The following is a 24,798-nucleotide window of genomic DNA, read 5'->3' on the forward strand; positions in this document are numbered from 1 at the left end:
GGGAAAACTCATCAAGTCACGATCAGTAGAGGGTGGGAAAAGGGGGTCAGATCAGAGAGCTGGAGGCCATGCCACGTGTCGGCTGCCCTGCTCTCGTGTTCTGAAAGATTCAGTGCTAACTTGGGCACTTTTTTTTATTGTGGTAAAATACACATAACGTAAAATTTACCATTTCAACTATTTTTAAGCATACAGCTCAGTAGCATTCAGTACACTCACACTGCCATGCAGCCATCACCACCACCGATCTCCAGAGCTCTTTCACCAGCCCAAAACTAAACGCAAGCAACATACAGACTTTGGTGGAACCCGCCCATGGACCCCTGCTTCGTGGATGTGGAATCCCAGCTCCCAGTACCCAGAGTTCAAGGCTGCCTCACCCGTCTCTCTCTCACACTGCTGACTCTGCGAAAGCCTCTTTACTACGCTACTTAGGACTTGCTGTGAATCAAGTTTTTCCCCAAAAAAATTCATGTTGACACATTATTCGCCAGTACCTTAGTATCCGGTGACAGGGCCTTAAAGAAATAATTGTTACCCTTAATTACGCTGGGCCTAATCCAATCTGACTGGGGTCTTCAGAAACAGAGGAGCCCGGGCTTCCCTGGTGGCGCAGTGGTTGGGAGTCCGCCTGCTGATGCAGGGGACACGGGTTCGTGCCCCGGTCTGGGAAGATCCCACATGCCGCGGAGCGGCTGGGCCCGTGAGCCACGGCCGCTGACTGAGCCTGCGCTCCGCAACAGGAGAGGCCACAGCAGTGAGAGGCCTGCGTACCGCAAAAAAAAAAAAAAAAAAAAAAAAAAAGAAAGAAAGAAACAGAGGAGCCCAATACCTAAGAGCAGGGCACGTGGACAGAGAACAGACCACGTGCAGACACGGCGAGGAGGATGCCATCGGAAGTCAGGAAGAGAGGTTTCCGCAGCAACCAAACCTGCCTGCACCTTGATCTTGACCTTCCAGCCTTCACCATGTAACAGGCTGCTGCAGACTGTTTTTTTCCTCAAAATTCATACGCTGAAACCTAATCCCCATAGTGAAGGTACTGGATATGGGGCCGTAGGGAGGTGATTAGGTCATGAGGGCAGAGCCTGCATGAATGGGATCAGTGTCCCTATACAAGGAACCAAAACAGCTCCCTCACCCCTTCTGCCATGTGAAGACACAGGAATCGGGCCCTCACCAGACACCAAATCTGACAGTGCCTTGACCTTGGGCTTTCCCAGTTTCCAGAATTGTGAGAGATAAATTTCTGTTACTTCTTAGCTGCCCGGTCTATGGTCTCCTGTGAGAGCAGCCTGGACAGACAGAGCCCTAGCAAACTAAGAGGAACTGACGGCGAAAATTTCAAATTGCTTCTCTCTGCCGTACAACCTGCATCGTCCAGGCGAGGACGTGCCTGCTGTTGTTCTCACAGCCCTGCTTCTTCCCATTTAGCAAAAGGAACTGAATCCTATTCTCAGCCTCCATAAACCCTTCCAGCCAGCAGGCCCACAGGGCACTTCCCGCTAAGGCCAGTGCACAGGGAGCTTTCCAACTTCACCTGAAAGCCTACAGCTGCCCACTTCTACTTCCACTTAGCATTTACCATATTATATCCAAACCCTCTAAACCGCAACTCTGCTGACCTTTTCCCAGGCATCTGTCTTAACAAGCTCCATTAGAGACAGATTCCTTAGAGGCAGAAATGAGAGCTGAACGTCTCAGTCTCCCTTATTCTGCCCCGTGTGGGTCCTTCCCCTCTCCTGGCTCACTGTTCTCCTTTGTAAACGGAGAGGTCTTGAACAATAGCCTCTGTAAGGGCATGGATCTCAGTGCACACAGTAGGGCTTTAATAAGTGCAGCTAGAAAGGCTTGTTGGCTTTAACAAGGTGAACAGCAAGGTAACTAACCGTGGGGTAGACGTGGGTGGCATTTCAGAAAAAGCAAGTTCACGAGGCTTTCAAAGAGGCCAGTCTAGACTCCATAGAGGCCTCAGTCAGCATGTGTTAGGACACATTATACACAGAAAAGCATCAGAGCTGTTCTGCTTCAGGGGTTCCGTGGCCAAACAAGAGCCACTGACAACAAATTCCAGAAACTCAAAGTGAAAGTCAGCATTTCACCCAGGTATTAGATACCGAGTTTGAAATGCAACTTAACCCTACAACGTGGGTCTAAGTATTAATTCTAGTAAGCATCCATGAAGCAATGTTAAATATTTGAAGTCATACTCTGAGGTGGAAGGAAAATCATTCTTAAATTTTAGACTTCATTAAGTATTTCCAAACCGATACAATAATAAGCATAAACCAGCTAGGCCTTTCCATGGAAGCCCGATGTCACTACTGAGAAATTCGATTCTAACATGCCTTAAACAAATGATGGAGGAGAAGGACCGGCAGCCAAGTACCAGGCTACTGAGTCCCACTCTCTGATTTAAAAACCGTACGTACGTCGTCTTTCTTACTGCTGGGGCTGGATCCATCCACAATGTGTGGTTGTCAACTACAAGCAGCAGGGGGAAATCTGCCATCTGTTCCTCAGCTCCCCAAAGCATGGACTCCACTGGCCTCCACACACTGCAAGCTCCTTCTGCATTTTCCTATCTTGACCTCATCCTCATGCAAAAGTTCTCTAGGACGGATCTTCTGTGGAGGGAAGGGAGGGGGGACAGGGACACCAGGGCAGAACGAGCTGGGTCTCCTGAAGCACAGACGCTCTCCTGAGCTCTCTTCCCTGATCTCTATGGGGTTCTTGGAAAGCAGAAATGATAGGAAACAGGAGCAAACTCACAGTTCGAACAGGTGCCTGCTCACTTCTGCATCTACTGCACTGAGCGGATCGTCCAGGAGGTAGATGTCTGCATCCTGATACACGGCTCTAGGAAACGTAGAGAGATGTCAGGAGAGGGACGCTCCAAGCTTCCTGTGTCCCATCTTTGAATCAAGATGGTGTCCAGCAAATCACTATTCATTCCAAGAGCCCATGGAAAAGGGCCAAGACCCTGCTTCACACAGGGCCCACCCGGTGAGCGGGGTCTGCGCGCTCACTTCCACTAGGAGCCATGGAGGAGGGAGGGGCAGGAAGGCAACTGAAACGCCATTTACCTGGCGAGGTTGACCCGGGCTTTCTGGCCTCCACTCAGCGTGGTTCCCCGGTCTCCTATCACAGTTAGGTCTCCATCCTCCAAAAGCTGTAAATCCTACATGGAGACAGAAAAGGGGAAAAAGAGAAAGATTTCAAATGTGTTCTCGGGCTTCCCTGGTGGCGCAGTGGTTGAGAGTCCGCCTGCCGATGCAGGGGACACGGGTTCGTGCCCTGGTCCGGGAAGATCCCACATGCCGCGGAGCGGCTGGGCCCGTGAGCCATGGCCGCTAAGCCTGCGCGTCCGGAGCCTGTGCTCCACAACGGGAGAGGCCACAACAGTGAGAGGTCCGCGTACCGCAAAAAAACCACATAAAATGTGTTCTCCTCTTAGCATGCTAACCTTCTAGCATCAGTTCTTTATAAAAGTATTTGATCAACAGCAATGGGTATATTTTATAGTGACTAAATTGTAACATTAAACGTTAAAAAAAACCTCTCAGGGCTTTTCATTTTTTTTCATTCTGTAGTTTTTCACGGCATTTATGCAGTTGACTATTTTGACACACATTTATTGAGGATCAACTATATACCAGGCAGTGTTCTGGGCACAAGGAATTCATCCAAGAGGAAACAAAGTCCCTAGAGTTTCTTTCCGTGATGGGAGATGGAAAATTAACATGAGTGCAAGTACTAAGGACTAGAAGAAAAAGGAAGCCGGCTTAGGGGGACAGGGAGTAAAGGAGGGAAAGTGAGTCACTACTGGGGTCGACAAGGGCTCAGGTCAGAGGGGGTCTGAGTAGATCTGTTGGAGGGTGAAGCAGGCTTAGATTTAGATTGCGTGTAATTATCATCTGACAGATCCTGGCACAGACAAGCAGAGTTTGCAGAGAGTTCGTTTTCTACTAAACCCCTCAGGCATCAGCCTAGGATACACAGACTACCTTTCTACAAATGAAGCCCTCATTTCTTGGTCTCTACTTCGGCAAATTTGGGGAGAGAACTAGTGGCACACTGGGATCTCCATGATAAACCAGTCCTTTGAAATCCCTAAGTCTCATTTTCAACTTCTACAGAAATGTGCTGCAGAAACAATCACTAGACTCAAGGATCCTGTGAGAATCAAAACAAGTGTACAAACACCCTCCATAAATGGAATAAGGACGTGAAGGGACTGTAACTTGCTATTGGTGATTGAGGCCTATTTTCTCATCAAACCAACAGTGAAAACCCACGCACAGTGTGAATCGTGACACGCAAAGCACATGACCACAAGGAGAAGAAAGAGACTCTCCCCATCATAACCCTCCCCGACAGCCACAAGGACACACAGGCGCACGCAGGTCCCCTGCGCCCTCAAGGCTTCAATGCGGGGCATCAAACGGAAGGAGCGATTGCTCTGTCAGGAAAATTCATCATGTTTCCACCTGAATTCTTTACTGCCATCGCTTGCTTTGGGTTTTCCTGAGATACAATAAGCCGTTTGAAGATACGTTCGCAGCCTTCCACACACACACACACACACACACACACACACACACACACACACACACAGTTTACTTGGCCTCTGTTTCAATGATGACAGTCCTTGCAAACTGTTCTGCTTAGTTTTTACGCCTCCATTTTATGCTGTTTTGGTTTCCTTCTCAAAGCAGTACCACACTGCAGTGCAGCAACCCGAACCATGTTTTAGAAAAGGCACCTAGATCCACTCGAGCACAGTTAGGGCATAAGAAACAGGCTCTCTCTCCAAGTCTGGTAGGAGGACTTCCAGTGTGCTGTTAGCTCTGCAATCTATTTAAGGACCAGCCACGAATGGGAAAACATTTTAGACGATGTGAAGTAAAATCCAAGTCAGGCTGATTTCCCAGCCACCATTTTCTGATTAGGTTAAAGGGGAAAGGCCTGAGTTCATCATACATTACGATTCCTCCCACTGACAGGAAGGTATTCTTCTTCATCAATTTTCAATGAAAAGCAGACACACAAACTACGGGACAACTAGGAAATGGCGACGCTGGTTTGATGCCATCTGTCCAGAAGCACATCAAGGGCCCTTTAGGGATGCTGGAGACTTCGTGTACAAACATGGAACAGACTGTTAAAATATTTAACGGGGACCTGACGGGAGCCCCTGGCAGAGGAGGGCTGGGTTCCAGAGTCAAACAGCGTAAAACTGCCTTTCATCACAGTTTTAAATCCATTTGGCCGATAGCACTATGATTTCCATTTTAAAGATGATGAAACTGAGGCCAGGTGAGGTTCAGAAAAGCAGCTGAAATCACATGATTTTTTCCCTACTAAATAGAGAAACTGAAACTCATTCCCTGAACCTTCTATCTCCTAAGCCTTGCAGTTTAAACACGATCCCTACAGCAGGCCAATCATTATTAGGTGGTTCCCTACACTGTGTTGTATAACTCCCTACAGGGTCACTTTGAATATGGCATCAGCTTAATTCGACGTTGCCCAATGTGATTACTTTATATTTTAACTACAGATATGTTTTCGGCTCAATGAACTTAAACACGTACTTCAATTAGATCTAGTATAAAGCATCTAGTTATTAAGACATGTAATAAAAGAAAGGCTGCTTTTTCCTATTTTATGGGAACCACCCATAAAAAGAAATCTTTATTATTTTTGTTTCTATGTATGTATTTACTGAAAACCTGGCAGGTTTGCGTTTTACAAACGTTGCCTTTCTCTTTACAATAAACCCATACCTCCCCCTCATTTTATAAAAAGGAAACAGAGAAACACCTGAAATTACTACTCAGGACCATTTCTCTCCAAAGACCACACTTTTTTTCCTACTACACATGTAGTCTCTGTATCTACAGGCCAAAATAATTCCAGAATACCACTATTATCTGTGACTGTCTTATACCCACCCACCGACACAGGGATTCCAGGAGGAGATAAGCAGAGGATCTCATTACTCATTAAGTGGTTCCCAGGTGTCGTAAAGACCTTGCTGACCCCTTGCTAATCAGAGTCATAGACAACATTTCAGAGCAGCAGCAAAACCTCTTGGAAACCCTCTGACCCAACGCCCTCATTTTGCCGCAGAAACGTCAGAGGCCCAGGCAGGAAACAGGACGTGTCCAAAGTGACAGCAGGCAAGTGACGAAGCCGGGCCAGGACTCCGCTCTCCGCTCCTTCTCCGCCCTGGGCCTCCCTTCCTGCCAAGGAGGGAATGGGCACGAGGGCCCCAACTCTATGTCCCGACCACGCAGCACGACGGGAGATCAGTCCGTGCTTATAAACCTCACATCACATACAGAAGAATCGCTGTGCAGCCCAATCCCGCAGGGGCCCCTTCCCACCACAGTATGTGCTGCACAGACACCCGAGGGTGGGTGAAGCCCCAGAACACGGCCCGAGTTACTGGTCCCACCACCCCACGGGGCTGGGGCAAAGCATTGACCCCCTTGGGTCTTAAACCTGAGCTGCAAATGTAGAGGTGAGGCATTCCATCTCTCAAGCCTCAGTTTTCCTAACTATAAAATGAGGATGGTAACATCAAAGATCCTTGTAAAAGATTAATAACTCATACACCTTGTTATGTGTGCTTGCACGTGAGTGACAACAGAAAAATGACTTCCACGTGGACTCTGAATAAATGAGAGCTATTTTTCTTACTCTTTTACATTTGCATTTCCCCTTTTCGTATATCATTTTTTTAAAAATCTACCTCATTACTTCACTTCTGTAAATGAAACATCTCCCATTAACCATAACTCACGAGAAGGAAACAGAAGCCCATTAAACAAGCAAACAATTGTGTTGTGCCCAGAACATCATCAAATGCTACTCATCTAACACAGTCTATGATGTTCAAGCCTTTGTTCAAGCAGAGTAACTATTTCCACACAGGCCTTCAACACCACACCTTTGAAAGCCTGTCCCAGCCTTTTCCTCACAGCATAAAAGGGCAGTCAGACGTCCAGAATGCACTGACCAGACCCCGGGGGAGCCCTTTAATGCTATCATTCACTGATTTTTATAATCCAAGAGAATAACACAGTATTTATCAGTATTTACATTTTTCTTTCTTTCTGCCAAATTACATTCTCCTATCAGATAAGTTCAGTTTTCACCATTCGTTCACTAAGTTCCTTTAAATCCCAACAGAGTTAAATGTTTTCAGTTGCCATTTTCTGTGAAACTCAATGCCATTTGTGAAAACAACCTTTCCCCCAGTGAAACAATGCAATAAGAAGAAGAAATTTTAAAGCGCTCCGCTTTCCTTAAATAATAAAACACAAGTCAAAAATGGAGAGGGAAACCTACAGACTGAAAGGGAAGGAGGAGGCATCAACCAAACACAGAGGGCAGACCTTACCTGGAGCCTGATTCAAACCACCAGCGAATGGGATTTCTCAGTGAGATGATTAACAACATGTAAACGCTGACGAGAACATTGATGATATTCAGGAAATTCAGGTTACTTTTCAGGTGTAATAATGGGGTAATTTTTTTCCAAAGGTCTTGTAGAGAAAACTAGTGAAATGTTTACAGATGAACTAATCTGAGGCCTAGGATCTTCCTCAGAATAATTTGGGGTGGGAGTGGGGCCGGCAGTGGGCGGGGGGAGAGATGCAGCAAGACTGGCCACGAGCCGATCCTGGCTGAAGCTGGGGTGGGTAACTGAGAGTTCATTAAACTGTGCTCTCTATTTTTACAAATTTTTGTAATTGTGCATTAAAAAAAGAAGGTAAAAGTGAATGAAACTTCACAAAGTGAAACAGTCCCCTCCCCCAAAAAGGCATTCTGTGAGCGTCGTTACCACATCAGAATCCAAACAGTAGCATATGTGTGTACATGTTCATCCAGAAGACCAGCTTAAAAGCATTAAACAACATTAAAAGATCTTTTAACAAGCCTTGTAGTTTAAACCAACAGTACCATCATTTGAAATTCGAGTATATATAACTCAAAAGTCATGACTCACCTTTTTCAAAGCACAAGCCTTTATTACTTTTTCATATCGTTCTTTTTCATATTTCTTCCCAAATAGAATATTACTCCTCAGAGTTCCTGAAAACACCCAGGGCTGCTGAGAAACATACGCGATCCTCCCGTGCACGCTGACCAGCCCCTGGCTCGGGGGCAGCTCCCCCAGCACAGCACTCAACAGTGACGACTGAAACAGATGCCAACACACACATGTGAACAGGCAGCACTCAGGACGGACACGCCAGCAGAACAACTGTCCCCACCCTGGGCGCTTGATAAACGATAGAACCCTTTCCTTTAAAAGAGGATAAAGTACACCTGTGGCAGTTGAGACAAAAAAATTGAAAATAACACTGCTGCTCAATGTACACTAATGATTGATAAGGAATATTAATATAATACTATGACACTCTAAACTGCCCAAGAGTTTCCCGCAACTGAAATGCTCTACTCAGCAAAGACTAAGTTAGAATGTCTAACATCCTTAACTAGCAGAGCAGCCCAGCAGAACGTGTAGTTTCATGTATCTGATGTTTAGTGCAGTTGTTCCTGCATCCGGGTATCCTTTACTTGACAAACACTTGTTCTTAAATAAAGCTTTCTATGAATAATATATCGAAAGATGATTATTTTTTAAAATACTCTGAAGTGAATCGTGTCCAAAGAGCAAAACTCCATCATAAATTAAATCATCACCCCCTCGTGTACATATCCCACGTTTAGGTTCCTGTATTTTGTTGTTTCAGACCAAGTGCACGTGCACATGTCCTTCAAACCTTTAACAACACACAGGGGTGGCGCGTCTGCATCCACAGCATCACAGCGCTCACCACACTGGGCTGAAATAGTCTGCCTGCGTATCTGTCTCGCCCCAGAACCTGGCTGCCTCTGGAGGGCAGAGGCGTCCGGGGCTTGCTCACGTCTGTATCTTTAGTGCCAGCACATGGCTGCACACTCACTACACGTGCACTGACGGGACCACGTCAAGTCACACGAGGAAATGCTCAGAGCTTCCCGGAAGAGCCATTACCACCTCCAGACCTCCTGGAGGGCCCACTGTGACAGCAAGAGGTCCCCACTGTCTCATTCTGTCCTGAACAGCTGTCACATAAACCATTTCTTTCACGGAGACGTCCAAAGTCCCGACAAGCAGTTCCCAATTGTGTAACAGGAAGTACCAGGAAGGAAAACACAATGGGCATTTATGCACGTTTATTTGGACATGCAACCTTCTTGCAAAACTAATGTTCCATGCAACAGAGAAATGCTGTTTGAGATACACCCAATTCAAACTGTGTTAACCTACAGCTCTGGGCTCGACTCTGAGAATTTCACAGGGGCTGCGGCATTGCATCAAGCTGCCGAACGGCATCGTAACTTACCTTTCCTGCTCCCACGGGTCCGACCACAGCTAACAGCTCACCGGGTCTGACAGTAAAGGAAAGGCCTTGTAGAGTTGGGGTTTCTGATGCCTGCAAATTTAAGTTTACAAAACGGTTCATGTCAATAAATAAAAAAGCGAACTTCAGAAAGTAGAGAAATAACGTAAGTCATTGATATGCTAAAATAACCCACATTTTCGTCCTTCCTATTTTAAGATAGTGAGCCCTGGGGGCCTTTTCGTCAAAAAACACGTTTGAAACACCTTTAGTTGCCTTTAGGAAGCCTACCTCTTTTGCCAGGTTTTCATACAGACACAGCTCTAGACACCCACAGAATTTAAGTAGTTGAAATGACAAGGCCCGTCCTCGAAATGCAAACTCCATGATGCACACTAGCTTATTAATATAATATAATTAATAGAATATCCAGTATGGGAGGTTTTTAATCATTTGTAAGTTTTCATTAGAGCCATTGGTGTTGTTTACTTCACTTCTCTCCACAGGGTGGCAGTGTAAGTACATATCATGCCTGGTCCTCGACTAAGAATTTGACATCTCCACTCATCTCTTTATTTTCACTTGATAAAGAACGAATCTCAGTAGTGGTCAGCAAGCAACGGGGCACTCTATATGATAAAGTTGCTCTTGATAAATATGTCACATAAATGGCAGTCACGGCTCCAATTTCACCAGAGATTCAACACTAACAACCAAAAAGGGCGGGGGGGGGGGGGGGGTGGCGGGGGGGTTATGTATAACACAGTAGGTTAGAGTGATCAAGCCTCAATTTTGTACCTCTTACATGCATTACCTATTCTGGGTAAATAGGGACAACAAAGTACTTCTACCGTAAAAAAAAAACAAAAACAAACCATGGAGGTACATGTCACAGCAAACAATCTAACACAAAGGAGAAGGATAAAGTACTCATCGTGCCAATCACAGGTCATGTTCTTGAACTGTAAAATCTATCATAAAGAGACTTAGGGGTATGTGTATTTCTTTACATATACTAAGTGTTTAAAAAAAAATCTTAACTGCTAATGTTAAAAAAAAAGGTGGTTACGTGGGATTAAGTAAAATGCCCAAAAGACTAATAAAAGCACAGGGTCTGGATAATGTTCTAAATGGAAAATTTCTCTGGAAAGAACTGAACTGATTATAGACACAGGCAGCTACTGAAAAAATAATTATTTTTAATCATCAAAATAACTAGCCCCATGTTTTGACACGAGACATTTTCTTAAAGCTACTCCACTCCTTTCTTTTTGATTAGCACTTGGATTCTTATTTTGCTGCTTTTCACTCAGTTGTGACTGCACGATAGTGAGCCACCTACAAACATAGCTTCCTGCTGCAGCCCTTCAGTTTGTCGGGGCAAAAAACATGGACTTCCCTCCCTGTTCAGGCTTGAGGCTCTTCATCACCAAAACACTAGCCCCAGATGTTACAGGAATTACAAATCTATCGATAAGAAGCTAGACTTTAATACATGAGAAACATTTAGGCTTCTCCACTTCTTCTCTGACACTTAGAGTTCTTATTTTACCACTTTTGACTCAGTTAAGATGACAAAATAGTGGGCCACTTACAAACATCAGCTCCCTGTCACCACACCTCACACTGTGTCAGGACCAGACACCGAGTTCCCTCCCTGTTCAGGCTTCAGGATCGGGCACTGCTCTGCGGTGACCAGAAGGGGGCAGCACTCGACAGCCCACGGTACTGAGGCCTGTCCTCTCCTGGTTATCCAGGCTCAGGGCACGCGGATTACACAGGATCATCAGCGGAGCCCCACTCAGCTGCCAGACACAGTTTTGAAATCCCTGTCCCTTGGAGGCTCCCACAGGACCATTTACTTTAAACCTTAAAGACTGAGACCAAGTCCCATCGTTTCATGAATGAGACCTGGGCCCCTGAAACCTTCTGCCACCTGCCCAAGGGGCTGTAGAGCGGAGCAGCTTAGGAAGCCCATGTCTATCTCCAGCCTCCCAACCCAGCAGGGGATTCATTCAGACTCTGCTTCTCTCCAAAAATCCCCAAGGTCTGTGCCACTCCCCACCCGCCGAGGGATGTTTCACCCATGACCTAACCTGAGAGGCCCTAACTACTAGTGACCCAGCACAGGGCACAGCCTTCCATAGGCAAGGCCAGGACAACAGAATAGGGTGTTCTGTACTACACTACAAGTTACACAGAAGTCTGAGAGCACGTTATCACGTTCTTGCAAGAAGAACAAAACAGCTCATTTTATAATGCTGCATAGTTTGGTATAAGAGATTTTGTTAATGTTTCATACAAAGTATGTGTTACCATTCACAAAGAGTTGCCATCGTAATGGAATTTTAATGGTGCTTTTCATAAATGCTTCGAGTGTATTATGATGAGAAATACCAAGCAGGAGGTAAATCTACACTATTAAGGTAGGAGAAACTATCAGGTCAGATAAGGTACCTTGTTAGAGTTTCCATGTGCGAAAGCTAAGGGGGTATATTTTTATTTATTTGGGAACATACTACTGTTTTCTTGGTGGGAAGCAGGTACTGAATCAGAAGGTAGGTGAACAGGATGCAAGTGGCACCACACTTAGTGTGACAGGCATGAAGACACACGAGGAGTCTGCACAGTCCGGACTTGCACTGTGGTCTCCACTCCCACCAGCAGTCGAGCTCCTGGGCTCTGCTCCGGATGGTGGACCCTCTGGTAGAGGCACCACCTCGTTTGAGTCCTTCCAGCCCTGGGGGTGGGAGCGGCTTCCCACCACTGCTAATCACTGCTGATCTCATTTTGCCCTTTCTGCTTTTTTCTTGCCCCATCTTTCATCCTCTGCATAAGTAATTCCCCCACATGGAATGCCCCCTCCTGTGGTATGGGTTCTGTTTTTACTGAGTGAGCCACAGAGGACCACTGAACCGGGGAGGCAGGAATGTTTTCAGTCGCCAGAAAAGGGGGCTGCACTAGGTGTGCAGTTTTGAGAGCCGACCCTGCTCTTTTTCCTGTTTGCCTGAACGTCATAAATAAACCAAGTGTTCGCAACCGCCAGTTCTCCCTGTCAGCTTGCCACACAGTGCAAGCCTTCAACTGGGAATCACTGGTGCTCACTATGCCCTCCTGCTGTCGCCTCCCCGTCCCTGGTTGCCACCAAAGTAGCCAGAACCATCGAGAAGCTTAGGATGGGGGAGCCCCCCCCGCCCCAAAGCAAAGACCAAAATCATGGCCTCAGTATGTAATAAGATGATCTGAGAACATCAAGCAAAAAAGGTACCACTGATTCCCCAAAGCCTCTGGTCTGTAGCAACTGGTTGTATATTTCTTAGTTAACCCATTCCATACTGCAGCTTTTTTTCTCCACAATCAATATAAATTCTACCATTACAAACATATGGACTTTAAGGTCAAAATATGCTAATACTTTGAAAGCTCTCTTGAAAACGAGAGAGAGAGCAACATGTCAAATGTCTTAGGCTGATTTTACACTTAATCTCCAGTAGTTGCAAGCCAATTCCTGATTTTGAGAATTTTTATAACATACTTTCAAGTAAATTAGCAGGTCACATTTTTTTTTTTTTTTTTAAATATTTATTTATTTATTTTGGCTGCCCTGGGTGTTAGTTGCGGCACGCAGGATCTTCGTTGCAGTATGTGGGCTTCTTAGTTGCGGCATGCATGTGGGATCTAGTTCCCCAACCAGGGATTGAACCCGGGCCCCCTGCATTGGGAGCACGGAGTCTTACCCACTGGACCACCAGGGAAGTCCCAGCAGGTCACATTTTGCACCAGGTGTAAAACCCCCAAGTTCTCCAATAAATCTGTCGTCTTTTAGCAGTCACAATCTTGGTACACAGGATGCGTTACCTTGTCCCAGGAAGCAGTGAGCTCTTGCACGTCCACTATCATTTTACCATCTGATGGCAGCTGAGGGCTGCACTGTGTTATCTCATCAAGTAACAGAAAGTTCTACAGAAAAAGGAAAAACAGATTGTTTAAACTGCAGGAGAAAAGCATAAACAGCAATAACTGCTTTCTTGGAATTTGCAGTAAAAAACTTTATACATTTTGCCGACTGTACTTAAAGTGTAGGTTCACATCAGAACAGACTAGGTAATACGCGGAATATTATATACTATTATAACGATATACAATAAAGTCTACAGATAGTGTATGGTATAGTATGATATATATTACATATATGACAAATAAAGAGTTTCCTGGCCCTGAGGCTGTCTTTGTAACTTTCTAACAAGTGTACTGGTTCCACCCTAAGGAGAGACTGTGGCAGCAAACTCCAACACATTTAAAAGCTTGATATTTCCATTGTTTTACTTTTGTGTTACTAACAATAAACAAAAGAGTTGGTAGGGAATTACTCCGTAAACATTTACTGAATCCCACCATGTGCCAAGCACCATGCAACATTGCTAGGAACACAGAGAGGAAGGCCATTCCAGGCCTGCAGGTATCAGGTGGCACTGGACAGGCTGGGAACACAAGACCTAGGAAAACCCTGGCTCTGCCTGTTTGGGGTCGTGACCTTTCCCTGCGCACTTAAGTACACTCTGCTTTACTCCCCACGCAGGTTAAATCAATCACTGCTTGTCATTAACTATCACTCAAGTCACTGTTCTAAAAATGAAATGCTCTTATTAAGTTTCTGTCTCTTAAAAAATAGTTTACAAGCATCTATTCACAATCACTTGTCTCTTCTCCTTAGTCAACGCCCTCTCTCCTCGACAGCAGGAATGGCCACATCCTCCACTGCTTGCTCTTTTCACACCCCTTAGCAGCTATTCAATGCAATTCAGTTGAATAAAACCAAGTCCTGCGAACCACTACTGAACTAACATAATCATATATAGGAAAACTCCCTCTTGCCCTGCAAATGCCGGACATAATTCAACAAGAAACAAACCCCAGATTTTAGCTGGCACCTGGCAGCCTGGAAGGAGGCCCTCTCTCTCCAGCCTCCCAAGCAGATAGGTGTAGCCATGTGACTACATCCAGGCCGGTGGAAAGTGACAATGTCCGGGACCTTCATCCACCCCACGGCCTGGGCCTTGGAGGTTACCAGCTGGGTCAAGGCCACATGCAGAGGAGTAACAAGAGAGAAGTGTGGGTCCCTAACACCCTGGAGGATCATACTAGCCATGGAACTTGTTACAGGGAGAATTGCTCACCCCGATGAAAAAATAAATAAATAAATGTTACGGTCCTAACCGCAAATACCTCAAAACGTGACTTTATTTGGAAATAGGGTTGTTGCAGATGTAATCAATTCAGGTGAGATCACACTGGACTAGGGTGGGCCCTCAATGAAATATGATTGGTGTCCTTATCAGAAGAGAGACGCAGAGACACAAACAAGCAGAAAACAGCCATGTGACGATGGACACGGAGGCTGGAGTGATGGCTGTTAGGAGCCAAGGTACACCAAGGTTTGTCTCCAGCCACCAATAGCTAGAAGAGACAAGAAAGGATCCCCCTTATAGAATTCAGAGGAATCGTGACCCTGCTGACACCTTGAAACTGAACATGAGGACTTACCTGGTGCTGCAGTGGTTAAGAATCCGCCTGCCAACGCAAGGGACGCGAGTTCGAGCCCCGGTCTGGGAAGATACCACATGCCGCGGAGCAACTAAGCCCATGCGCCACAACTACTGAGCCTGCGCTTAAGAGCCCGTGTGCCACAACTACTGAAGCCCCCGTGCCTAGAGCCCATGCTCCGCAACATAAGACGCCACCGCAGTGAGAAGCCCATGCACCACAACTAGAGAAAGCCCAGGGGCAGCAACAAGACCCAACGCAGCCAAAAATAAATAAATATATAAATTAATTAATTTAAAAAACAAGCAAACAAAAAAAACCTGCTTCTGTGCAGGAAAAGGAAGACGAGATCCTTGCATTTCTCTCAAAGACAAGCTGGCAGGAGACGCTATCCCCTCGTTCCCACCTCCTCTCATCCAGGCTCACTGAGAACCGAACACTGGGCACGGCCGCTCCTACCCGCCCCGAGCCCGTGTCCAGCAGGAGGCAGGATGGACAGTGGTCTGAGGACTCCTCTGCAGGCTTTCAACCACTGCAGCCTGAGTTCTCTCTCCACACCACCTCTCCCATCGTCAGCCAGGTACCAGCTCTCGCCTGTTCTGCCGCAGTTCATCCCTCTCCCAATTCTCCTTTCCTCTTGAAACAACGTAATTTCAGAATCTCACTTGCTAGTAACCATTTCAAATACTGATATGCCTTTTCTTTTGCTGGTTCCTTCCCCAGCCCTCCCCAGCACCACCGACCCTCCCCCAACACCACTCCCTCCTGATCGCCTTACAACACCTCTGAGAGTGTCCAGCACGCTTCAACCCCTCCAGTGAGCCATCAGCACCTATGTCCACATCCCCAAGTGGCCTCTGCCTGGACACCCTGAGTACTAACTAATGCCACCCATCCTTCTGGGCCATCTCAAATGCTAATCGTCCTGGGAACCAGCTCAGGAGGATCCAGGCTGGCACTGACCTCCCTACCTCTGAATCCTCATAGGGATATAAAGTCATAAAGAGGGGAGACACTGGGTGATTCCTGCACTTACACAGTCCCAACTCCATCTGAGACCAAGCCTTGCACAGAGTTGGCCCATCATGGGTATCAGGCTAAGGGAAGGAACAGACTACATGGCTGTTCAAATCAGTCCAACCGGTGACTGCGTGGCTACAGCCTTACATAGTCGGAGCTAACAGAGCAACGAGCAAAAGGTTATACGTGTATGTTATACATCTTGTCTAAACAGAAATTCCAATTTTACCTTAAGCGTGTTACCAAGATAAAAAACCTCAATATTCAGGGCTTCCCTGGTGGCGCAGCGGTTGAGAGTCCGCCTGCCGATGCAGGGGATACGGGTTCTTGTCCTGGTCCGGGAAGATCCCACATGCCGCGGAGCGGCTGGGCCCGTGAGCCATGGCCGCTGAGCCTGCGCGTCCGGAGCCTGTGCTCCGCAGCGGGAGAGGCCATGACAGTGAGAGGCCCGCATACCGCAAAAAAGTAAAAAATAAAAACCTCAATATTCAGTGTATGTATGCTAGAACAGAAATTCTCCACTTTCAAAAAAAAAAGAAAAAGTATGCCTTAAATGAGGAATTAGATCTATTGAGCACTTGTCTACAAACAATAGGCCTGCTAAGGCAAAGAAGTTACAATCTTCCAGGGGTTAAATGAGACTCCATTCAACACATGACCAGCTTGTAAAGTTGCAAGAAGTGCTGATTGCATTTTTTCCCAGGACTCAGGCTGATGAAAAAGGTGAAATTAAACTGCCATTAGAGCCATGAAGTGCAGACCCAGAAAACATCATGAGGGAAAGTATCAACATCAGAACTGCAGCCAAAAAGACTGACTTCCCAGGGGCTGGTAGGGGAAAACCTAAGCAGCTTTGTGAACAATATAACCTCAGAGACACATTTTACTGGATGAAAAAGTCACTGAAGACTTTTAGTGCGTTTAAGTTAAGACAAGATATTTTTAATCCTATTGCAGTAGCTCAATGCCAAGACCTTCAGTCCCCTTTCATTACTAAGAGAAAAATAAGGGGACCATCGTACCACCTCCAAGGTAGCCAGGGGTGGTGGATTTTCTTCCTAGGACCCCCAAACATGACCTGAGTGGAAATCTTGGAAGATGGCCCATCCAGTCTACTGAGTCCCAGGCTGCAGAAGGCAGTGGGGCAGCAGGGCTTAAACCACACTCTGTTCTAAACTCTGCGTGCCCACCACGCCTCCAGCCCGTCTATGGTCAAACCTCACCTAGTTTTCTTCCATTCTTGCTGCCGTCCTCATCTTCTAATTAGGCATTAACACATCTAACTGAGAAGCAGGGAAAGGAAGAACACAAATTCTTGCTCTTCTCCTCCCCTTAGTATTCCAGGTGACTTTGCAGCCCCAAAACTGAAAGGAGCCCACAATCCATCTCTCCTGTTAAGGGGCTTAGAATACTCCTGGGGAGTCACAACATGACCACCCCACTTGACATGACGCTGGGCCGTGCAGGGCTGGCCCTGCACACAAATGGAAGCCCTAGATCAGCGCAAATGAAAGTGCTGGGAGAGGGGCATGGGGCTGCTGGAGGCTCAGCAGCATTTGCTTAAATCAAGGACTGATGAGAAGGCAACCCAGGGGGCCCAGGAGAGTGCGCCGAGACCCGAAAGTGGGGATGAATGAGGCAGGTCACAGGGACAAGCCCTTTCCCCACTCCCCCGCCAGAGTGGAGGGTCACGTGCTGGGAAACAAACAGAGCGGCCAGTGGAGCCTAGAGTTTAAAATTTTGATTCTGCAAGTAACATGGAAACTTTGAAGGTCTTCAGACTAAGACCAGATGATGAAAACAACACTTAAATAGAAATTCCACATGCTAGAAGGTACGAAGAAGGCAATGTAACAATGGTTTAAAAAACCAGGCTTGGGCTTCCCTGGTGGCGCAGTGGTTGGGAGTCCGCCTAAAAATGCAGGGGACACGGGTTCGTGCCCCGGTCTGGGAAGATCCCACATGCCGCGGAGCGGCTGGGCCCGTGAGCCATGGCCGCCGAGCCTGCGCGTCCAGAGCCTGTGCTCCGCAACAGTAAGAGGCCCACGTACCACAAAAAAAACAACAACAACAACAAAAAAGGCTTTGGGCAGGATCCTACTTGTCATTTCCTAGCTATGTAAGGATAGCTGAGCTATTTCACCTGTTATAGGAACCTGTTTCCTTATCTGTAAAGTGGGGACACTAATGCTTATCCCATTCAATTGCTATCAGGATTAAATGAGATGACATGCAAAGGCTTCAGGAGCGCCCGGACCACACAGCAACCGCGGCAGCAGCAACAACAAAACCACAGCAGCACAACAGACGTGTGAAGCCTCCGTCTGGACAGCTTACTGTGTCACTAAGAACGTCACTACAGTTCCAGGATATCCCTAAATGTCCTCTTTCAAGATGTGAAAGCTTCATAAAAGAAATTTTATTGAACTGCATGGACCATCCCTTAACAGTGTTGCTAGAAGCCCCCATCAAAAAGAATGATTAGGGCTTCCCTGGTGGCGCAGGGGTTAAGAATCCGCCTGCCAATGCAGGGGACACAGGTTTGAGCCCTGGTCCTGGAAGATCCCACGTGCCGCGGAGCAACTAAGCCCATGTGCCACAACTACTGAAGCCCGCGCACCTAGAGCCCGTGCTCCGCAACAAGAGAAGCCACTGCAATGAGAAGCCCGCGCACCGCAACGAAGAGCAGCCCCTGCTCGCCGCAACTAGAGAAAGCCCATGCGCAGCAACCAAGATCCAACGCAGCCCAAAATAAATACATAAAATTAAAGAAGAAGAAAAGAAAGAAAAGAATGATAAATTCAGGGGAGCAGAACTGACCCCGTATAACTGATCTGTTTTATGGGCAATAGCTTTTTATATTATAGAAACTTCATCATAACCTTTTATGACGACTGAATGATCAAATAAAAATCACAGCCAAAGCTATCTAACTTCACAAGAGATCCATTACTGGCCATCCATCACTATAGAGAAGTAGGAACAAAACAAATTAGATGTGTTGTAAAGCCCAGACACTCAAGCTCACACCCAGGCCGGCTCACAAAGGCAATTTATCTTCATTTTACACCAATTAATAAACACACAACTCCTTAAGTATCTACAGGTTCTTATCTTGGTGAGGTAAATTATTCACCCCTGGCAATTTACAGACAGATGAAAAAGAGAGAGAGAGACTGTGGGTATGGTAGGAATCACAAGTTTGAAGGGAAGAGGGCAGCTAGAGATAGGATTACACGTAAGTGACACGAGAACAGGGACAAAAAGGCAGATCGAAAAGGCATACTCAGAAATCAACAAGCAAACCATCTACGGAGGAAAGAACCCATTTTTAAACACAGAGAATGAAGTGAGACTGAGGCCACGCTTCCTACCCAAGGAACAGAGACCTCTCAGCATGTTCATTCCCTCCCGGCCCAGAGAGGAATCCTATTCACCCCAGGACTGAACATAGATGTCACCTAGTCAGTGGAGTTAGCATAGGAGATGAGATCTGTTTGCTTCTCCTACTTTCAGACAACTGAATCGTCTTGCAGTCATTACTCGACAAGAGCCCTGTACCGCTGGTACTTATACTACTGCCCATAGATGAGCAGGCTCTTAAGATATTTATAACGCACCCTATGTCAGAAGACGGGAGTACTAAAGACTTTCTGGAACAACCACCAGCTTAGGCAGTGAGAGTTAGATCTCACCTAACCGGCACACAGTGACACCAAATAAAAGGAGGCACTTCAGGTAAAATCCACCTACAAGTTAATAAAGTTACTTGTCAGCAAACCTTGATTCTTCGGATGCTGACGACTGCCTCTGACACCTTCTCGACGGCCGAAGGGAAGAAGAGGGTGACTGTCAACCGCACAGCCCCATACAGTGTCACCGCCACAAACACACGGCTCGCTGTGATCACATTGCCAAGCGTCACGTATGTGGTGAAGGTGACAAAAACAATGATTTTGCTTGCAACAAAAAACGATGCCAAATTCATCCCTCTAAGGTAGGAACTTCTCAGAATCTTGGAAATTTCCTTCCTGGAAAAGAGTAGGAAATAGATTTTAAAAGAAGCATCAACATCCAAGACATGAATTCAAGTGTCCTGTGTGAGTGGCCTCTACCTAGGGAGTGGACACAGGTGAAGATAAACCATCCCTCACATCGTGGAGATACTACACAGTGCACACCGGGGGCCCGCCCGACACAAAGACCACACCCTCCATCACCACGTCACTCTTCCAACTAAATAGAGGCTTAGTGTCACATTTTAAACATTTTGGGTCAATCAGACTGGGTTTGGACATTCAGTCACCATCCATTCATTACCAGAAGTCCTGTGCCGGGCTCCTCACTGATGACAGAAAGACAGAGCCCATCCCCTCCAGGAGTTGACAAACTCATAAAAGAATAGAGAAAACAACCCCAAAATTGTGAGACACCAAGACATTAGACAGAGGCGCCAGCACGGCCCCCACTGGAGCACAGAGCAGAGGCGTGTTAACTCGGAGCAGTAGAGTCTGGGCAAGTCACACGCATGTGGACCCTGAGGAGATGAGCTGGAGTCAGTCGGGCTTGGCGGAGGCCAGAGAAGAAGTAAGATGAGTGTATTCCCAGCAGAGGGAGGGGCACCCACAAAGGTGCAAAGTGAGAGGTGACACGGGGCTGCCCGAGAATTCTAAGTACCCTGTGCTGGAGTATAAGCACTCATCAGATGTTTAAGTCAAAGATGGAAAAAAACTCTACAAACAAAGCAAAGCAAAAAACATATTTATGGCTTTGTTTGGAATGAATAATACTGACTCATAAAGTTTGGTCCAATGTAAGTACCCAACCTTTATAATCTCCCCATTTGTGCTACATTAACATAAATTATACTTTTAGTTTAAATACCGTTTTAGACGTCAACATCTTAAATCATTGTTTATTTGGAATCTGTGCTATTAAGAAATACTTGGGGGCTTCCCTGGTGGCGCAGTGGTTGAGATTCCGTCCGCCTGCTGATGCAGGGTACACGGGTTCATGCCCCGGTCCGGGAGGATCCCACACGCTGCGGAGCAGCTGGGCCCATGAGCCATGGCCGCTGAGCCTGCGTGTCCGGAGCCTCTGCTCCACAACGGGAGAGGCCACAACAGTGAGAGGCCCACGTACCGCAAAAAAAAAAAAAAAAAAAAAAAAAAAAAAAAAAAAAAAAAAAAGAATCCGCCTGCCAATGCAGGGAACACGGGTTCGAGCCCTGGTCCAGGAAAATCCCACATGCCGCGGAGGAACTAAGCCCGTGCATCACAACTGCTGAGCCCACGTGCCACAACTCCTGAAGCCTGCTCACCGAGAGCCCGTGCTCCGCAACAAGAGAAGCCACGGCAATGAGAAGCCCGCGCTGAAGAGTAGCCCCCGCTGGCTGCAACCAGAGAAAGCCCACGTGCAGCAACAAAGACCCAATGCAGCCAAAAAAAAAAAAAAAAAGAATGAATGAATGAATGAATGAGTGAATGAATGAATGAGTAAATAAATAATTTTTTTAAAAGACAGAAATACTTGGAATTTAATTTCTGTATAAGTAAGAGGCATATATATTTTTTCTTTTAAGAAGATGGTAAATGGAGGAGCAGGTTAAAATGACGTCTCCACTGTTCTACTTAACCCCACTGCCACATGTTGGGGGTGGAGTGGATAGTAGTTAAGTTCACCTTAATGTGAAAACTTGGTAAGACTTCTAAACCATTCAGTAAATATGAGATAAATTATGAAAATATGCTGTATATATACAAACACTTACCTTCTCAAACTGGTAATAAGGTCTGCAAAGGACTTTTCCCAGCCATACATTTTTATTATTCTGATGCCAGTTATCACTTCATTCATGGTCCTGATCCTGGTGTCTGTGAAAGCTGCAGTCTTACTCCTAAGGGACAGACGTGAGAGATGAGCCTTAGTGACCACGGCCCAACTTTCCTTATCAGCAGCAACAGTGGCACAGCCAGAGACCAGGGATCAAATGATTCCCTACAGCTCTTTTGCGCAGACAGGCAGGTCCTACTCAAAGTAGAAATGGAGAAGACTTCAATTAGGAAGCCAACCATTCAGCCCAATTCAAGAAGTAACTTGGAGAACTTGCAGTATCCGCTAATGAAGACCCAGAATTAATCAGATACAAACCATCTGCCCAAGGATGTCACGGTCAGGTAGGGGAGGCAGAAAGACACCCGACTCTAACAGGAAGACAGTGGCTGTGCTGTAATAAAATAGGAGTAAAGTGCTGGGGAGCAGAAAAGATGGGGCTGTTAATTCCACTGGGAAAGGAGAACAAGACAGCCTTCAGAGACCCGGTAGCATCGGAACAGGGCCTCAAAGGATAAGGAACATCTCTCCATAGCAAAAAGAGGAAACGAAATTCCAAGTAGAGAAAAAAAAAAAAAAAACCCACACGAGGCTTCCCTGGTGGCGCAGTGGTTGAGAGTCCGCCTGCCGATGCAGGGGACACGGGTTCGTGCCCTGGTCCGGGAGGATCCCACATGCCGCGGAGCGGCTGGGCCCGTGAGCCGTGGCCGCTGAGCCTGCGCGTCCAGAGTCTGTGCTCCTCAACGGCAGAGGCCACAACAGTGAGAGGCCCGCGTACCGCAAAAAAAAAAAAACAAAAAACCACGTAAAGGTACACACACACACACACACACACAAGAACTCAATGAGCTTCAAACAGCACAACATCTCCATCACCTGACAACCTGCACAATGACCCACCTCCAACCCTCTGGGACCTGCTTCAAGTCTAGCTAATCGGCATGAGGCTCTTCATCACCAGCCTCTTTTCTATCACACAGGCTGCTAGGAATGTGGGGCTTTACACAGACATACTTAAGATCAATCTTGCCCTTGGGCTTAATGGAAACATTGAATTAAAAACAAGATGCAAACATATACACACCTGAAAATGGCTCTAACAAACAAGCATAACAAAAATAGATGCATACGGAATTGAGCCCGTAAGATCATTACTATATAATAATGCTTAAATAACACTATCCAATGTACATTCCGCTTAAGGACACTCTACGTGTTCAGGTACGGTGCCGGGAGGAGCCAGCGAATGCTCTCACCTTTCCCGTTTCAGGATCAAACTTCAGCTTAAGGCTGGAGCATCTACTGGCTAAGCCTACAGGGTCTATAACACATGCAAAGAGACCAAAGGAGGCATTTTTGTTTTGTTTTTGAACAAAAGCATCAAGCAGATGGTGGAGGTTACCAGTTGCATATTAACACTTTTTTACACCAGTGTTTCTCTTACCGGAGTGATGAAAACAACTTCCCAATGCAGCTTTGCAAAGGCAGAAGAATAATTAGAACCGCCATCCCAGCAAGACATGAGATTCCTATCTCCATCCAGAGCAGGATGGTCACTATGATAGCCTGCAGTGGCCCTGCCCACAGAAAGTGCAAGAATATCGTTACCTTAAAAGAAGAAAAACAAAGCCTTCTTAGGAATGCATAAAAACCAGACCAGTGAGGACACAATTTAGAAACAATCTTCTGTCAAAGAACAGACAGGAACCTACACAGAAATGAGCACAGTGGGTTTTAAACCTGCTAAAGCAGAAATCAAGTATCCACCCCAGGTGATGCTGTTCTGGGACAGCATGGGGCAAGGCTCAGGGACGTCCAGGGAGAAGAGGACCGGCAGTGCCCGGAAGATTTCAGTTTTGTCCATCCCACAAATGAGCTCAGGGCTTCCTCACGGTCCGTCCCAGAATTCAGCCCCTGTCAAGAAGGGCCACTCCAGGAGCACCCTTAGAGACGCTAACCACGCTGGGCAAGAACACTGCTGCCTATTTATTCTTAGAAAAATTAAATTCTCATCTAAAGGACAATACACATTGTTACATCTAATAGGCACACAGAAGAAATGAGAGTTGAATAAAGAGAACTCTTTGTCTTATGTCTTCAAAAGAATCCTGGCCACCTGGCATCCCAAAAAGCTAAACACAGTAAGGACAGGAAATGGAAAAGGATCCCCCAGGGGCAGCTTACCTGATCAAACCTGTTCACATCGTTGGACAGCAGGTTGACTATCTGGCCTGTGGTGGTCTTCCCCATGGCCAAGTTACTCAGGCAAAGTGCCTGAAACAAGAGAGGGTAACAGAGAATTGGATCCCTGCGGTGATACAGAGTCACTCTTAGAACATAACAAAACAGAGCACGTTTTCATGGGGTCTTGAGTGGTGTCAGGACGAGCAGCATGACCCCTGACAGCAGGGCTCTAGGAACCCATGTTTACCCTTTGACTCCTCAATGTGGCGACAGCCATGCCCACAAGGACAGCAAACAGAGGCCGACGCAAAATCTCACACAAGGCGCTTTTTTTTGATGAATCTGGACATGCCCCAAATATAAAGGGATGTAGGTTCATACTTAGAAGCCAACTAAAGTAATCTTAGGCCATATTAGATGAAAGCAGGGAAGCTGCCTGCAAATCAATCATTAATTTTGTGTGTGACATCATTTCATCACTGTATTCTCAGTTTCCTCATTCTTTGAACGGAAATAACTCTTCACCGTGCATAAGATTATAGGGTACGTATGAGAGGTGAATGGCAGATTTGTTATCTACTATGTGGAGGAAACCAGGTGCTCCTGGAGATATAGTTACTGACAGTCATGTCTTCTCGTCTTTGGAGATGGGACAAGATATATGCCAACACCTGTAATTCAGGTGTGACGTGAACACTAAACACAGTGGCACAGGGAACTGGGGAAGGTTTCTACCAAGTGACACTGTGGTGAGGGAGGAGCTTGGACGACGAAAAGGATAAACTGTATGGAGAGAAGGGAAGGGCACTGTGGG

At 46.4% G+C, this 24,798-nt stretch overlaps 1 protein-coding gene across 1 annotated transcript in view; it reads right to left on the minus strand.

Moving 5' to 3' along the window:
* ABCC4 (ATP binding cassette subfamily C member 4) overlaps positions 1–24,798 on the minus strand; it is a 215,960-nt gene that overhangs the window by 113,952 nt on the left and 77,210 nt on the right. Inside the window, 9 exon segments of the mRNA XM_032610741.1 lie at positions 2,773–2,859; positions 3,087–3,181; positions 8,021–8,212; positions 9,408–9,497; positions 13,263–13,364; positions 19,750–19,999; positions 21,739–21,864; positions 23,245–23,408; positions 23,985–24,074. Of these exon segments, the coding sequence (XP_032466632.1) occupies positions 2,773–2,859; positions 3,087–3,181; positions 8,021–8,212; positions 9,408–9,497; positions 13,263–13,364; positions 19,750–19,999; positions 21,739–21,864; positions 23,245–23,408; positions 23,985–24,074 (1,196 nt within the window).

Source organism: Phocoena sinus, chromosome 18, assembly GCF_008692025.1.
Source record: "Phocoena sinus isolate mPhoSin1 chromosome 18, mPhoSin1.pri, whole genome shotgun sequence".
Lineage (NCBI taxonomy): Eukaryota > Metazoa > Chordata > Mammalia > Artiodactyla > Phocoenidae > Phocoena > Phocoena sinus.